Genomic DNA, 16,372 nt, shown 5'->3' with positions numbered 1-16,372 from the left:
TAGCTGGGATCATCACCTGTAAGTAGTCCCGATCCAGCAGCACCATCCATCTTCTTCCCTAAATGAGGCATTTGATGTGCAGAAGCCCATGTTAAGTCCCCCCATTAGGATTAAACTCCACTTCAGCAAATCCTACTGTAACTACAGAAGTAGAGGAATTTCTTTTTAAAAGTGAAATGAAAAGGGAGGGCAATAAATCATTTCCATCTTGTATTTACCCAGCTCAGTGTGTAACAGCTACTGGCGTTGAAGGCTTTCTTTTTCAGGAACATCTGTGGTTTTGATAAGTCTTTGTAGGTATAGAAAAGCCTGAAGTCCTTCAGCTTTATGTCATATGACATAAAGCACAGTCAGTGTGACTGAAAGGCATTAGATTGAAAACCAGCATGCATTGGTTATAAAAGAAAGAGTTTGTTTAAAAAGTTAAAGTTTCGTGATTAGGAAGACTGATACAAACCAAAACACGTGAGGGTACAGAGCCAGCTTTCACTGAAGAGATTAAAACCCCCTTCCATTTCCACTAGCCCCTCCCATGCTAGTCCTTCATCAATTGAAGCAGGGAGGGGTGTTTCCTGCATCTTCCAAAGCAATCCAAGGTTTGTGGCTTCTGTGGTCAACATAGATGCTCGAAGTCGGATTTCCTGCAGCAGTTTCAACCCCTACAATGACTCCTCAGGTCGAGGTGGGAGGCAGGTGCTGGGGCCAGAGCTCCCCACAGCCCCCAAGCAAGGGTGGTGGGAGGAAAGGTGCCTGAAGGGTTGAAGCAGTTTCTGCTGACAAGAGTGGTCCCTGCCCACCCTGGGTCAGCAGGAGCCCTCAGAGAGGTGGGAGAGGAGGAAAGCAGATGCCTGGCTTGGAATAAAGCCTGGGGAAGGTGAGGGGAATGGCTCGATCCACTGGTGAGGCAAAGCAGGGCCTCAGAAAGAAAGCTGACTTGTCTGCCTGGAAGGAAAAGCTCCTACCTCTGGCTGCTTGCTGAGATCCTATGGACTTCCTGGGTCCAGCACAAGTTCCTGCTCTGGGAAGGAGGGGATGAGGGTGGTGAGGCAGCAGAGAGGTGAAGAAGGAAAGGAGGATATGAAAGAAGAAAATGCCAGGACTAAGAGAAGGAACTACATGGGGACAGAAGGAGAGACTTGTTAGAAACAAAACACTGGGCTGAGGCACACCAAGGGGAGGGACACCAAGCCCTGCAGAAGTCAGAAACCAAAGGCATTTACAAAGGCCACATATTAAAGACATGCAAGTGGTGATATATTGTATCTTAATGCAAAGTTTAATGTCAAAATTCTTTTAAAAATAAGAAAAACCGCAATCTGCTATATATTTTTTAGCTCCCCCCATTCCTTAGCTCCCCAGGAAATGCCAAAGGCTGGCTCCTTGGGGGTGCACTGCAGACAATCCACATCCCAGCCTGCAGAGCCCCAGCACAGCAGCAGACCAGGGCACCTGCCTGAGCCACCACCTCTGCCAGCATCGGTGCAGATCCAGGGTCTGGCCTCTTTGTGCCAGGGACAGGCAGCTGGGCCAGCGAGGTGCTGAGGAGGTGCAGGTGTTCAGGCACAGCACTGGAGAAGGCATCAGCAAATGGTTCAAAAGAAACAAACAAAAAGACCGGGTTTCACTTTCATCTCTTTTACGTAAGTATCTTGCTAGATGAAAAGCCATTCACTGCAGCCATTGCATGACTAATTTAAATCAAGCTGGTTTTTGAGCAGATAAACTAGGGAAGCCCTTTCTTCTGTGGCTGAAGACTACGGAGGGTGAGGAGGGAGAGCACTGGCAGCAGCTTTTCCAGCAGCTGAGTGTCTTTGTCCCACCGTCTCCTGTGTCAGAAGCGTTGAACTCGCTTCATGCAGCCAGACTAGCTTAAAGAGCCAAAGTCAGAGCACCCAGAAGCTGCTCAACGAAATAGGTAGAAATTTAGTTTGGTGGTGAATTCTGCCTCTGCCCAATTCGGCTGAAATTTGCCAGTGGGTTCAAGAACATACTGTTCTTGACTAAAATTTGTTCCATAGGAAACAAAGCCAAAGTAAAGAAGGTGCAAATCAAAGACAATTGCTTTACAGAGAAGTAACACTTGACCATTTCTTAGAAAGGCACCTCCTCAAAAGCACTCTCCTGCCCAAGGGCTGGCACAGCTGAGCCAGCACAGCTTCCCAGGACAGCCCCGCCTTGCTGGCATCCTCAAGCATGGGGCAGCCTGGAAAAGCCTTGCTGTTAGCTTGCCCAGGCAAACCTTTACAGAAACCTCTGTCCTCTGAGACAGTGTACCCACTGGCAAATATGTTGCTACACAGATCTGCACCATGTATCTTCTCCTAGTGCCAGGTCTTTCGACAACATATAAATAAAAAAGCCAGGCCATTTTGTTAGCAGTCACCACGTACAAATTTAGCAACCTAAGCCAGTGATGCCAAAGTCCTCTTCAGTAATGCTCCAGGGCCAGATGCCTCGCAGTCACACATCATAAATTCCTTTCTGCTATTTCCATCTTGTATTTACCCAGCTCAGTGTGTAACAGCTACTGGCGTTGAAGGCTTTCTTTTTCAGGAACATCTGTGGTTTTGATAAGTCTTTGTAGGTATAGAAAAGCCTGAAGTCCTTCAGCTCCAGTTCTCGGAGCAGACTGTACCAGTACCGCACCACCGTGCTGTCATTGCCGCTAACTTCAAATCCAGGCCAGTGGATGTGCACCTCAAAGACCAGCTGTCCTATCTGCTCAACAACATCTTCCAGGATCAGGTTTTCCAAAATTTTCCACTCAGCACTCTCCACATCTGCCTTGAGGACATCAATCTGCAACAAAAGCACCATTACTGTGTGAAAATGAGAAACTTTGCAATTATAGTTAGAAACAACTGAGGCCATGCTTGACCATTCTTTAATATACATAGTTGTTCTTATGTATAAATAATTTTGTAGTAAAAAAATTAAAAAATCTCGGAGGACTAACAGGGGCAGTACACGATATTTCACGCTTGCCTGTTCACAGCCCTTCTCCTCCTGCCTCCAACTCCTGGTCTGAAAAACTATGTATCCCAAGGTGCTGATGCAGCTCCTTCTACAAACAAAGCATGTTACTGTTCCTTCACAATTCTTGTGGTGGCATCACATCTATGAAAGAAAGAAACCTACCTAACTAAGCACAGACAGTAAGGCACGACTGTTCCTTATTTCTCTGTCACAAAATTCCGTGACAGATCTAAACACACTAACAGGGATTACTTGCACCACAGTTGAGTGGGGTCCTCATGAGCCAGATGCTACATGCTCCACACAAGTGCAGGAGGAGGCCAAAGTGAAATGAATGCGAGAGCAGCTCAGGTCAGCAGGCATCACTACAGATGCTGAGTGAGAAGGACCAAAACAAAAGATAATTATGCAGAGTCTACAGGGTTGTAAGGGCAGCTTCTCCAAAGAAAAACACATAGCAGGAAAGAAGCTGTGAAGGTGTTTAAAGGGAATAACAGATCTAATAGAAAAGTTCCCTGCTCTAGTTTTAGACCGTTATTTAATTTTGTGGTGAGATGTTCAGCAATCCAACTTCTCACAGCCCTACACAACTGTGGGTTTACTTCACCTGGAGATTAGCGGGTGCAGGGGAGCTGTAAACTGAAATGAAAAGTGAGCATTTCATCACCTTTTCACACCTGCTAGAAAACAATGACTGCAGTGCAGTAGTGATCACAAGCTGCAGAGCTCAAGGGTCTGTGTTTCCCAGAGCCACACAGGAAACTCCTACACTGTGAGAGTACAGGGTTCGCCTGTGCCAGTTCCACCTGAGCTGCTGCTTCTGCCCATCTGCTCACACTTCAAGATACATTTGAAGTGAAAAATTGAGTTAATTTAGAGTCAAGAATACTGAAAAAAAAAAAAAAGCCAACAAAACCCAAACCAAACAACAACAACAAAAACCAAACAAAACCCCCAGATTCTCTCACACCTTAACTGTCATGGCAGTGTTGAAAAAGGCACCTGTGCAAGTACACGCCAGAAATTTGGGCGAGTAATGTAAAAGCATTGCCAAGGCAACTGTTTTCCTAAGCTGCACCGTCCCAGGATGCCTCGCTGGTGTCATGCCATGCCCCATCCATGTTGGCTGGGGCCCTGGCTCCCAGACCCCTCTGCCCTGGGTGCAGGGCAAGGGGTTGTACTGTGAGCACATCTCCTGTACCACCAGAGCTCTGCATTGCCTGGGGCATTGGCAGAAACCATAGGGCTGTGGCAAGGGGTATCTACCTTCCCTTGTTCTCTGGATGGCTGACTGGAGACACAACAGGTTGATCTGCTGAGGTGCAGAGCTCACAGCCATATCAGCCCTACTCACGCGCTGTGCTCCAGCACTACAGATGGGCATGGGATGCAAGAGTCTGTAGGTTCTGGACACGTGCCCATTCTGTTCTCCATCTGTAAAACAAGGGTATTAACCATGGAACACCCTCTACAGAGTGCAGGGGTTGTGCTAATGAAGGGCTGCAAGATTTCAGTAGAACAAGCTGTAAAGCAGCTGAAAATAACACACAGCATTTTCAGAGCAGGACTTGGGAAAGTGGGACTTGAATGAGGTCCATGGTCACAGCCCGAATAACAATAAGCCAAGCCACTGCTTGTCTGCTCATTAAGGCGGCATTGTGCCTCCTCCACGCTGTGGGAGGCAGGGAGCCAGTGGAAAAAGACTGAGGGATTATGGAATTAAAGCCCATATTGTGGCATGTCCGCATGGGGAGCAGAGAGGAAGGTTGCACAGACAACCTCAGCTCTGGTATTTCCTAACTTGACTCTACAACAAAGAGCCTGTCAGTCTGTCCATCCGTGGGTCAGTGAAATAGTTGAACATAAGGCTCCCCTGGGTTCAAGGGGAGACTGAATGTAAATGATGCTGCTCATGACATTTCAGCTGAGACCTACTTCATGGGTGAGCTCACTTGTTTTCCTTTATACATTTAAATAGGTTATTTATTTTTCAAATACCAACTCACATCTCTGCCTGTAATGCAATTTTGCAGGCAGTTCATTCTGCATGGGTGCAATTGCCATAGGACCACACACTGCTGCACTTAAGATACCAAAGATTTTTATCTCTGGGAGATTTCTGTAACTTTGAAAGCAGACAAATTATTCAAAACTTCATATTCTTGGGTGATAGAGCAGGGGGGTGGGTGTATAGGGGAAGAAATGTTTCTATGCATTTGCTTTTGTTTTCCCATGATCTTACTTTATGGCAACAGTAGGACATCTTTTTTCCATGGTAATATTTGCGGTCATGATACAGCTTTGTTTGTTTTTCTTTTGTGACACTAACTGCTGCTCTGGCTGCTCAGCAGGACTCTCATGCTCTGTGTTGTATTTGCAAAACTGATCTGAAAAGTGGCTGCTAACCAATGTTTCAGTAGGAGAAAGTGAGTTACCACAATAACTGCTTAAACACACACTGAAATGACCAGGAAAGAAACACAAGGCTAGTGGGGATGTGCTGCACACACAAACCAGAGGCTCTTTGCTGCCTTTAGTGCTGCGCACTGGTCAGAGACCTGGAGGGAGGAGGGTACCTGTCTCTACCCACCAACTTTTATGACTGCCTTCCAGGCAAGGTGTTCCTTTCAGCCCAGAGTCTCCATTTTATGCCGCAGATAGTGCAAAATAAACGGCAGAACAGCTCTGTGTCAGAGGATCTGAGCAAATAACAAGCGTCCTGCTAACACCAAATGCAAGTTTTGTGATGATTAGACAGCTCAGGAGATATTTAGCATCAGTGATAAGCAGCACACTACTGATAAGAAATACACTACCACCTTCCAGTGGCCTTGATTCAAAGTGCCAGTGAAAGGATTAGTGGACATGTCTATAAATTCAGAGCTCTAATTCATCCAGGAGCGCAGCTGGAGTCTGCTGCTGGGAGTAAATCCCAGAGGGCAAAGATCTACAGTGCCTGAAGGTAAAGTATGGCAGTCAGTTTCAAGCACTCACAAAAGCTGCTTCCTCTTATCTTCCACAAATCCTTTTATCCTCCAAGAACTAACTAGGCTATCACAGAAAAGTAAAAAGTGTGGATTTTTAAATGTTTTCTCAGTTTAGCTCCTTTGAAAAAGCACTGCAGCATTGTACCACTTACACTTGGAGAAAAAAAAGGGCCTTGCTCGTGCACAACCAAGCATATAAAACAGCTGAAAAAAAATGTGTTTTAGTTAGTGAAGGTCAACACATACTGTATGAAGGCTCATTTCTTCTTTTTAGGGTAATGACTTGTTACAACTGTGCATCATTTCCTACAGCAGAGATCAGATCTCTGTTCACCTTGATCGCTTTTGAAATACCAGGGTTAAGGGGGATTTCAGGCTCTGCTCTGCCCCGTGGGCACCATTTAAAGCTCCCCATGGAGAAGAGTCAATTGAGAGTGAGTAGCTGGAGGAAGCAATTTAGCTGTATTATTTCCACCATGAGCTCAGCATGTGGAAGTGAAAGCCAGGAAAAGCAAAACAACAAATGCTGTACCGGTCACGTAAGGAGGATCCCTCCAGTTCTGCGGGAGCAGGTCTGTGGTGCAAGCTGGGAGCAGGGAGAGGAGAGCTGGTTACAGCTTTCAAGCACAGGAACAGAGCTCAGAACAACCTGGCCTTCTGAACCGCAGGGCCGCCCCCACGATTTGGGGCTGGGAGAATTAACCCTTTGCTCTGGTTCCCTGATACCATTTTGACATCAGCTGTACAGCCAGATAAACTCTGCTGGCTTATGCATCAGATTTTTCCCTCTCCGCCTAAGTACAATTCTCTATTTTCAGCAGATAAAACTCTAGAAAAAGCTGTTTAATTCACATTTTGATAGCACGTGTCTTTGCAGGTAACAACAGGTTCTTGAGCATGTTTTTTTCAAATGTGTCTTCCCTCTTATTCTTTTCCCATCTGCAAATTTTCAGCATGATACTTCCCCCACTTTCTTTTCCTCTCAAAATGCATTCACAGCCCCTCTTCACCAGCAGGAGATGGCTTGGATGTAAAGTCCCTTCCATTCCCTTTTATTCTGAGCTGAGACTGTAATTGATGGCAGACAGGATGCCACGTAGCCTAATAGCAAATTATGCTCCCAGCAACTTGTGACTGTCTCTCCCCACGCTCCCTGCAATCAGTGGGAGGGGGAAACATCCTGTCTCTCTCTCTCAGCCATCTGCTGGAGGGACCAGGACTGCTGTGGGCATGGTCTGAGCAACATGGATACTGAAACAGGGAGAAAAGTCAATCACTACTGATCAGTGATATACAGCTCCAAACAGCAGCACTTCTTCTAATTACTTCCCTTCCTTCCTGCTCACATTGACACTTCTCTCTGCAGCGGTCAGTATAGCCAGTTTCACACTGACTCTGGTGCAAATGTGTCATTTGAGATTGTTCACTCCCAACGTGACAGATCGGGCACATCTTCAAGTATCTGCTTAAGGCATCAAAGTCACAAAGCTGATTTGTGCAGTTGGGTGTTTACATGGTCTTTGGTCTTTTTTTACAGTAAAAAGCAACTGTCCAGTTGATATACACATCACTGAAACAGAAAACCAGCAGTGAGTGCAGGCGAGCTTTGTTCCTCTGCTCTCACCTCTGATCCTCCACAGCCTTGCAAGCGACAAAGAAACCTTTCCTCCCAGTTCTTGTAATGTGCTTCCATGAAAGCATTACACAGCAGGAGCATGATACAAAGTAATTTTAGGTTTACCACTTGAACTAGAGAAAATGTTTCAAAATCATATTAAAAAAACTTATTTAACTCTCTCATAGCCAACTGTCAGTATAGCAACACCTCGCCAGATGCAGTAATGGTCCCAGACAAATGTATCCATCCAGAAAGCCCACCCAGCACATGCAGGAGGCATCAATCTCAGCTGCATGCTCTCCCATAGGGACTGCTCCCAGCAAGGATCCATGCAGGCACCCCAAGAGACTTCCTCCCACAGACGCAGAGCCCAGGTCAACCTGACTGCCTAAGGGCAACCTGGCACTTTCATTCCCCACTTCTTCTCTTGGTCTCCACTGCCAAAACATTTCCCATGTACTCTCTCCATCCAAAAGCAATTTCTCTCTGAGGACCCGTTACAGAATTAATTCATGCTGGGCACTGGACCAGCCAGAGACAGCAGCTCACTCGTTAATCATATTCTGGTCATAAAATAATCCAGGTTCCCGAGCCTGAGTTGATTTTCTGACAAGTTTGATGGGTTTAGCTAGCTCTACACTATAATGATCTTAAAGTCAGACATCTTGTCTAGCTTGCTGCCCACCAAGACCAAGGTTCCTCTACACTGACCTAGAGAATAGGATCTACAAGCCCTCTGCATGGAGCAGGCCAACACTGCACATAGACAATGCCAAGGGAGACCTTCCTCTCTAAAAGAAATTGAGCATCAAAGATCTTGGTTTCCCATTACTTTAAACTGAGACCAGTCTCCAGAGCAGGCAACAGGAACCTCACCACTAGCTGAAGACTCAAAGTGACGCCTTCTCAGAGGAAACAGGGTGAAGAGTCACCATGAGGACGTAAGCCCCCAAGGAGTGACCTCCTCACCTGCTCAGGGTGGCAGCAGCTCACAAGTGTGCACCTCTGCTCAGAACACTGTGCCCCAGCTCCCATTTGCACTGTGTTACCTTTTTCAGTTTGCACAGCTCTCCTGTTGTACACTAAAAGATGAAAACATCCCCTCGCCAGATCCTTGAATCCAATGGCTAGATTGCCAAAGTGGTAAAAATACCACAAGGGAGCTGCAGAAACCCTGACCTTAAGTTATTTAACAGCCTAATCAGCAGCAAAAGCTCTGCTTGCCAAGCCCATGATGCAAACAGACTTTTTAGATACTGCACTTATTCCACCAGCGGCCAGGCTGGGAGCGCAGCCGCTCTTCGCGCAGCCCTGGCCGAGCACAGGAGTTGCTTTGCAAAGAGTGTATTCAGCCATCTAATCTTGCAGGAGATGTCCCGCTGCCTGCTCCCCCCAGAAAGGGGGAAAGTCCTTTTCATTTCTATTCTTTTGATCTTCTCTGCCAGACGCTGCTGGATGCCTGTGGGAACGGATATTTACTCAAAAGAATAAATGGTGTACGCTAGACCCTCAAGTCTCTTCATTAGAGGGGAACAAACATTTGCAGCCTGTTTATGTTGCCCCAGCACCAAGCAAGGACAGTGGGATCCAGCTCTATGCTTATATAAAGCCACATTATCCCAGTATTGCAAAAGGTGAAAGCCAGCAGCAATGGGACAAGCGCATTACAAGGGGACAAGGGGGCAGTCAGCAGGAAGTTTGCAATAGAAGGCAAATAGTTAAGCAGCCATTGATTTGTGAGCGTGTGTATGTGTGTGTGTGTGTGTGTGTGTGTGTGTGTGTGTGTGTGTGTGTGCAGCAAGGGACAGAGGGCTTAGGCTACTGTAAAACAGTTACACATAGTAAACAGCATTTTGGCTGCAAGACCTTCTATTATTTATTAATTGCTTGTTAATGCCCATGGGGGCTTTCAAAATGTAAGTTATTGAAGAAAGGGATCAGAGTCCCACCTTCAAAAAATGTTCACCACACTTTAAAGAACATCTCTCGCAGGATGAGAATCTGCAGCCCTGGTATAAGTGGGTAGCTCCAGTTAAATTTGGTGGAGAACTTGGTTCCCACTTGCACTAGACAGAGCAATCTTTAAGACTACACCCCTTCATGAGAATCTATTTGTTTCACTCCATTTCTGGTCCAAAGTGCCAACCTGCCTCCTTACTGTTTTGCTGTTTGTCCACCTTGCTATTTGCTTGCAACCATGACAGGAAGAAAGCTGCACATTCCTGAAAACATGAATACACCCAAAAATGCTTGCACATCTCAGATTTCATCTGGGACAGCCACTAAGGAGGGACAGAAGAGCTGCTGAGCCTTTGACCTCTGTATTTTAAATTTTTGAGAATGGAGGGGTATCTTATACTGCTGTCAAATCAACAGTGAGATCAGAAAGGATCCAGACACTAAGGTGAAAGTATTCAAATGAGATACGCCCAATGCCAATGACAAAAATTTGTAAACCATAAAAGGAGGACGTATGAGCTACTAAGAACAAACATGGGGGGAAAAAAAGTACATTGTTCAGAGAGCTCCTAAGTGCTCTAGATAGGACATTTATCTAAAGAGCTTGTTAATGTCAATTATTCCCTGGAATTTGTGAGAAAGATGGGTAGTGGAGAAAAATGACAATGCTTATAAGAAAGGCATTGTTCTCAGTTCTAATTAAACCAGTATCATGTTATGGACCACCACCCTGAGCAAATATTCAGCACCTTGGCTAAATTAAAACCATACAGATTCACACTTCTGTGTTTAAGGCTGTGTTAATGGCTTAAGCAGGAGTGGGGAGCATGAATATTCATCTGGTACCACCTCGAGAAGCAGTGCAGGTTCCCCAGGCTCCTGCCGAACTCCAGTTGTGGTGGGAGGAGGGAACCAGGACTGACTGGTTTCTTACAGTAGCAGAATACCAATGAATACACAGTGCCAGCAGTGAGTGCCACACTCTTCTGGATGCAACTGTTTGACACTGAAACAGTGGTATGCTGCTGCTGCTGCTGTTGAAAAGAAGGTGGAATTGAACAGAGTCTGCACAGCCCTCTAGTAGAGCTGGGGGAAAGCAGATTTTTAATACCTGATTTTTTTCTGAAGGGTCTTAACAACCACAACAAAAGTAACAACAAAAAAAGGAAAATAAAACTCTAAAAAATTGTCCTTGCTTTTTAATTTTTAGCAGACAATAATATACTCTGAAAGTGCCTTTTTTTTTTTTAAGAGGACCTGCACAAGTTCTGTTTCAACAGTGCAATACTTCAATACTTTCATTACAAGTCAGGCATTGCACTAGCCCTTTTACTAGGAGAAGAAAAGGCTACAGATTGCATTATATTCGGCCAATGGTATCATTAAAAACATATTTCCTCCATGCCTGACAACTGGATACTAAACAGCACCTTCAGGCCACTCTCTAGAAACACCAATATTCTTAACAATATCTTGAGAAGTGCTTCTGGTGGAGAGAATTTAAATGAGGCGAAAGGATATGTAAGGGACCAAGATAAAACTCTTTAAAGGAATGTGTATGAGGCACTCCATGTATACAACACAGAGAGCGAGAGGTAGTGAGCAGTAAATCACCGTCCAAGGATCTTTGCTTCCCGAAACATGAGGATGTCAAGCCCATTTCTCCTTGCAGTCAAACTCTTCAATCCACTTACAATTAAAATACTTTAGGCAGCAGCAGCCTCAGCTGACTAAGTAAATATACAGCTATTACCACCGTGATTTCATTATCCCTAGAATGAAAAAATATATATATCCAGGAAAGAAACACTGTATGTCAGGAGCTTGGAGGTTACTCAGAGGCAACTACTACAAAGTTACAAAAGGCAGCACTTCCAACTGCAGCTGGAAATGTCTGCACCAGTTTGACTGCCTCTTTTCAGCAAGTGGAGTAAAATTTGCCAACTCACTGATGCACACCCAAACAAAAAGGTTCACCACAGTTAATGCTCAAACTGCAGCTTTGCTGTCACTCCAAGGAAATCGGTCACATTTCACAAAGAATGGATTTGGCCCAGGATCTACAAACATACCCTCAAAGGGACTGAATTTGTGTGTCACAGGCAGTAAGTCCCTCAAGAACTCGTAAACTATAGATCTAGAGGCAGATGCTTACTGTAGAATAACATGTTCTCCAGCACTCTGAGCTTTTCCTCTAACGGGATGACTTTTATAAAAAAAAAGTTACATATTCTGGCTAGCTTGCCCAATGTCATCATCTCCTGCATCCTCCCTTTCAGCACAACCTGGAAATCAGGTGTGTGAGACTAGTTAGCACAACTCTGAAGTCCCGATCTCAGGATTTGTCAGATGCCGAGCACAGAGCTGAGTCTGTGGACAAGTCACTCAAGATGGGATGCACCTCATCCAGCCTTAGACATCTAAACCCAAAACAGTTGTCCAAGTTCCCTTGGACAAAAGGTCACGGAGAAGAACAGGAATTTCTGAAAGGCAACTTGAGATGTACAGGCCACATCATCCAGCCTCTTTTAAATACCTGCCCTTGAGGGAGACAAACTGCACCTTAACAGTTTCACTTGAGTTTATATGGAACTCAAGAGCTATCTCAAATGTAGAAATTTAAGTTAATGGAGGTGAGTTTCATGTTCCTCCATTCTTTGGCAGGTCATTTATTTAGACTACGAGCTCTAAATGCTATGGTATTGCATCTGCCTGGTGCAAAAGGGTCCAGTGCTAATACAGGACTTTACTTTGCAGAGTTACTCCTACTACAAACAGGTCAGGACCAGCCATTTACACTTAAAAAAACCCAGTGTTCTGGGACAAATCTCCTTCTACTGTGCCATTTAGAAACCGATATAACAAGGAGATGGCCTGATGAGTCACATAAAAGCAAATAGGATGACAAGCAGTAACAGTGCAGACATTTCCAGGGAAGGATGGGGAAGAAGGCAGGTCACAGTCCGAGCCTTAGCAGACACACCACTGGGACTTTTGAATAGTATCAGTTGCTGATGTCCCAGCTGCAGGAGGGGCAGCACAACACTAATAAGATGTTACAGGAAATACAGGATCTCTCATGTCAGAGAAGTCTTAGAAAGGCCAGTATGATAACCCTCTAAAAGCCAAGGTTGTTCTTCACAACTATATGGGAATGGTAAATAACAGCTGCAGATAAAAGGCCACTTAAGCCTAAAGACCACTGATTGCACGAGAAAACTTGGATGCGAAAATAACAAGGCTAAAAATCAGATGAAGAGTGGGTTTTTTCCTTCTAGAATTGAGATCTTGGAGAAGCCCCAAATAAGCATAAAAAGCAGAGAAAAAATTAAACCCTTTCAAGACAGAACTCCAAACATTTACTGAAGGATTTGTGATGCAACAAGTCAAAAGACCTTGTCTCATTTGTTCTTTCTGACACTAAGCCACATGTAGCAGAGCAGATCTGAACTTGTGCCTCCAGCTCCAGCAGGAACAGTGACAAGGACTCACCTCCCTGCAAGAGCTCCCAGGCTTCTGAGCTCCTGGCTTCTCATCCTGAGCTCAGGCTTTCACACTAGGACATAGACCAGTCTGCAGGTGCTCATCAGCTGGTACTGAGGACCTTCTGTGTGTTAATGATGACAGTTGAGCTGAGTGTATAAACCCTGGTGGCACTCACACATTGAACTTGGACACAGCAGCCCCCGTAACTCACACTAACAAACTCACAGCTCCCTGTGCAATACCTAAGTCTACCCTTGCAGGGGATAATCAAAGTTAAATGATTTTGTCTAGGCAGGGTCAAGAATTCATAAGCCTATTCTGGCCCCTGTAGTCCTGAGGTATACACAGTAAAAGAGTAATTGTACGAATTTGGTTGCTACAAAACTTGAACATGGATGTTTCCCACCCTGAAGAGTAAAGTTTTTTTTTGTTAAATAAATCTCCATGCACAACTAAGCTGTGATACATTTTCCCTGGACTTTTATATTATTAAATTACTGCCAAAAGAGTCAATTTTAAACCAAAATTGGAAATCTTTTCTTTAATATTTGCTCTTTCACACCAGTCTCCACAAAACTTAAAGTGCAGCATAAAATAGATTCTACAGTATCTGCTTTAAGAGAGGAGCAAATGATAAATTACTTCTCTAAGAGGAGATGATGTTATTAATCAAAATGACTTCAGGGTGTAGTGTTTTGAAGTTGTATTGAGTATTAAATAACAGGTGAAGGGAAGGAGGTTTTTCCTTTTGAAATCCTAAATCTAAGCCTATTCAATAAAATGAAGCAGATACCTGTTAGCCAAGTTGTCACAGAAAAAAAATCTTCACGAAGAGACAGTGTAAATTAAAGCCTTCAAATCAAAAGCAGGACATAAAGATTGCTTTGCATTTCTTTTCATAACGAATAATAACACAGTTTGGTCTCTTACAGAATTTGTTCAAGATTACTTGAATGGTAGGAAGTGAATGCAACTCTGCTGTCCCCTGAAAGTAACAGCTATGACCACTTCCTGATTAAATGAAGGTTTTACTTTGTATTCTCGAATTCTCCTTTTCAGATTAATTTATTTTACCAGGAGCCATTTCATCTGCTGCCGAGCTGTACTGCCAGGGAATGCAAATTCATAGCAGTTACTGAGGACATCACACAGGACTTATCCTACAGAGCTCCAGAGAGAGGAAAACTGCTACTGAAATAAGAGTTTGCATGTGTGAACATGCATGCCCATTCAGGACAGAATGAAGTCTTGCCTGTTTCTGCTGTTCAGGGCCTTTCTGTCAAAGTTTTTTAATTGCGCTTTATAGCACAATCTTTGGAATACAGAATACATGTAGTAGTTTGGTTTGAATTTCTGGTTAAGGATCACGATTTTTTGTAGAGGGGATAATGTTAGAGTGGGGAGAAGGAGCTCATGTTTCAATATGGTTTTTCCCTTACAGTTTTATTCCATACTAAAATCTGGGCTACATAGCAACCTTTTGAGGAAGACACTGACACCATACATAACACCAGTCCATGCTGGGACTAGGTGAATGGTTTATTTAGATAACTTAGCCCCCCTGTAGCTGAAATTAAATCTGGTGACTCCCTTGCAAGACCATGGAACCAGCTGTGACTGGTCTAGAAGGGCACTAGGATATATACTCAACGCTGTGTCCCACAGTAGGCTTGTATCCAAGTCAGGACATTACAGTCTGGATGAACAATGAGTACAATGGATTGTACTCTACCTGGAAGTCAGTTACAAGTAGGGTGTCACAGGGCCTATACTTGGATTCATCCTGATCAACTCCTTTATCAGTTACCTAGATGAGGAGTTCGATGACACTTCTACCATATTTATGGATGACACCAAATTGGTGAGATCAGCCAATAAAGACACACTAGGGCAGAGTTGCTCTGGACCCAGACAGAATGGAAGGATGGGCTGACAGGAACCTGATGAAATTCAACAAGGACAAACACCTAGTCCTGCACCTGGGGAGGAAGGACTCCCTGCAGTGACACAAGCAATGTGATTATATCCCTGTATGTGGCACTTGTGAGAGCACATCCAGATACTACATCTAGTTTTGGTTCCCACAACACAATATACACAATGATAAATTGAGGAGAGCTCAGCTGGGAGTCACCAAGATGGCTGCAAGGAGAGACTGTGGGAACAGGGCTTGTTCAACCTAGGCAGAGGGAAAAAGCATCAGCTTTGTTGAGGGGAAAAAACATAGCCTGTAGAGCCTACAAAGAGGTCATCAAGACAGCTGAGACAGGCTCTTCAGCAGTGCTTAGAAGTAGGACAAGAGACAATAGGCATAGACTCAAATCAGGGTCTTTCAGACTGGATATAAGGAAAAATATTTTCATAATTAGAACAGTCCAGCAGGACAATAGCTGGCCCAGGGAAGTTGGGCAGTCTCTGTTCTGGAAAAAACTCAGTGTTTTTCAAGATGAGAGCAGATGTAGCCTTGAATAACCTGGTCCGACTTCACAGCTGGCCTTGCTTTGAGCAGAGGACTGAAGTATAGACCCTTTAAGATCTCATCTGTTTTGAATTATCCAACGACTCTGTAGGAAGGTAAGTTCCCCATCCATTGATCATTAATCCATGGGGAACACCAGCATTGTAGCAACCTCAACCCAGCAGGTAGTCAGAAAATATGAAAGCGAAAGCTTCCACAAAGCTGAACGCCACTGCAATAGAAAAAGAATCACGTGCACTCAGTGGCCTTCTCCCTTTTTCCACTGTTCATTATCAATGCAATACAGAGCATGCACATTGAGTAAAAAAATTGAGCGTGGGGGGCAGGGAAGGGAAGATGAGCAAGATCAATTTTTACATCTTTATCCTTTCCTGTGGCCAATAAAATACTGCTCTTCTCAGAAGATACACCATTAAATTTTCAATTTAGAACTGTACACCCGGAAATAAAACTTCCATGACATCCTTCAGAGATTATCCCAGGGCTTAAGAGATTTCATACTCTAACAGTCCCCAAAAATACTCTGACTACATGTTTCCTTTGTCAGCCACATCCTAATATAGTACTAGATATAGTACTAGATAAGTCCTCTACCCCCAGGCTGTTCACATTCCTCAGAGAACTGAGGACTGTTAGAAAGATCGAGATCTTTTAATCTTTCCTCGCATCCACTCTTAACACCAAAAAGTGTTTGTATTTCTTGCCAAAATATCAGGATGGGTTTCCCTTTCTGTGGATGAGGTCCTATCACTGTCTGCAGAATAGCAGGTGTGCTCTCATCTGAGTCAGTGTGCAAACAAGCCCATTCAAGTCCTTTGATTCTCTTGCACACAAAACCCCCAAACTGCAAGTTTTGTTTTCAAGCAC

General features: G+C 44.4%; 1 protein-coding gene across 3 annotated transcripts in view; it reads right to left on the bottom strand.

The window, feature by feature from the left end:
* Positions 1-1,247: 1,247 nt before the first annotated feature.
* Positions 1,248-16,372, bottom strand: part of METTL24 (methyltransferase like 24) — a 47,215-nt gene continuing 32,090 nt past the window's right edge. For all 3 annotated transcript variants that reach the window (XM_064649795.1, XM_064649796.1, XM_064649797.1), the window contains exon 5: positions 1,248-2,799. In XM_064649795.1, the coding sequence (XP_064505865.1) occupies positions 2,485-2,799 (315 nt within the window). In that variant the 3' untranslated portion in view covers positions 1,248-2,484. The remainder of the gene's footprint in view (positions 2,800-16,372) is intronic.

Source organism: Pseudopipra pipra, chromosome 3 (assembly GCF_036250125.1).
Source record: "Pseudopipra pipra isolate bDixPip1 chromosome 3, bDixPip1.hap1, whole genome shotgun sequence".
NCBI classification, from domain to species: Eukaryota; Metazoa; Chordata; class Aves; order Passeriformes; family Pipridae; genus Pseudopipra; species Pseudopipra pipra.
Note: the sequence above shows the minus strand (reverse complement) of the source record. Positions and strands in the feature narration are given on the sequence as shown.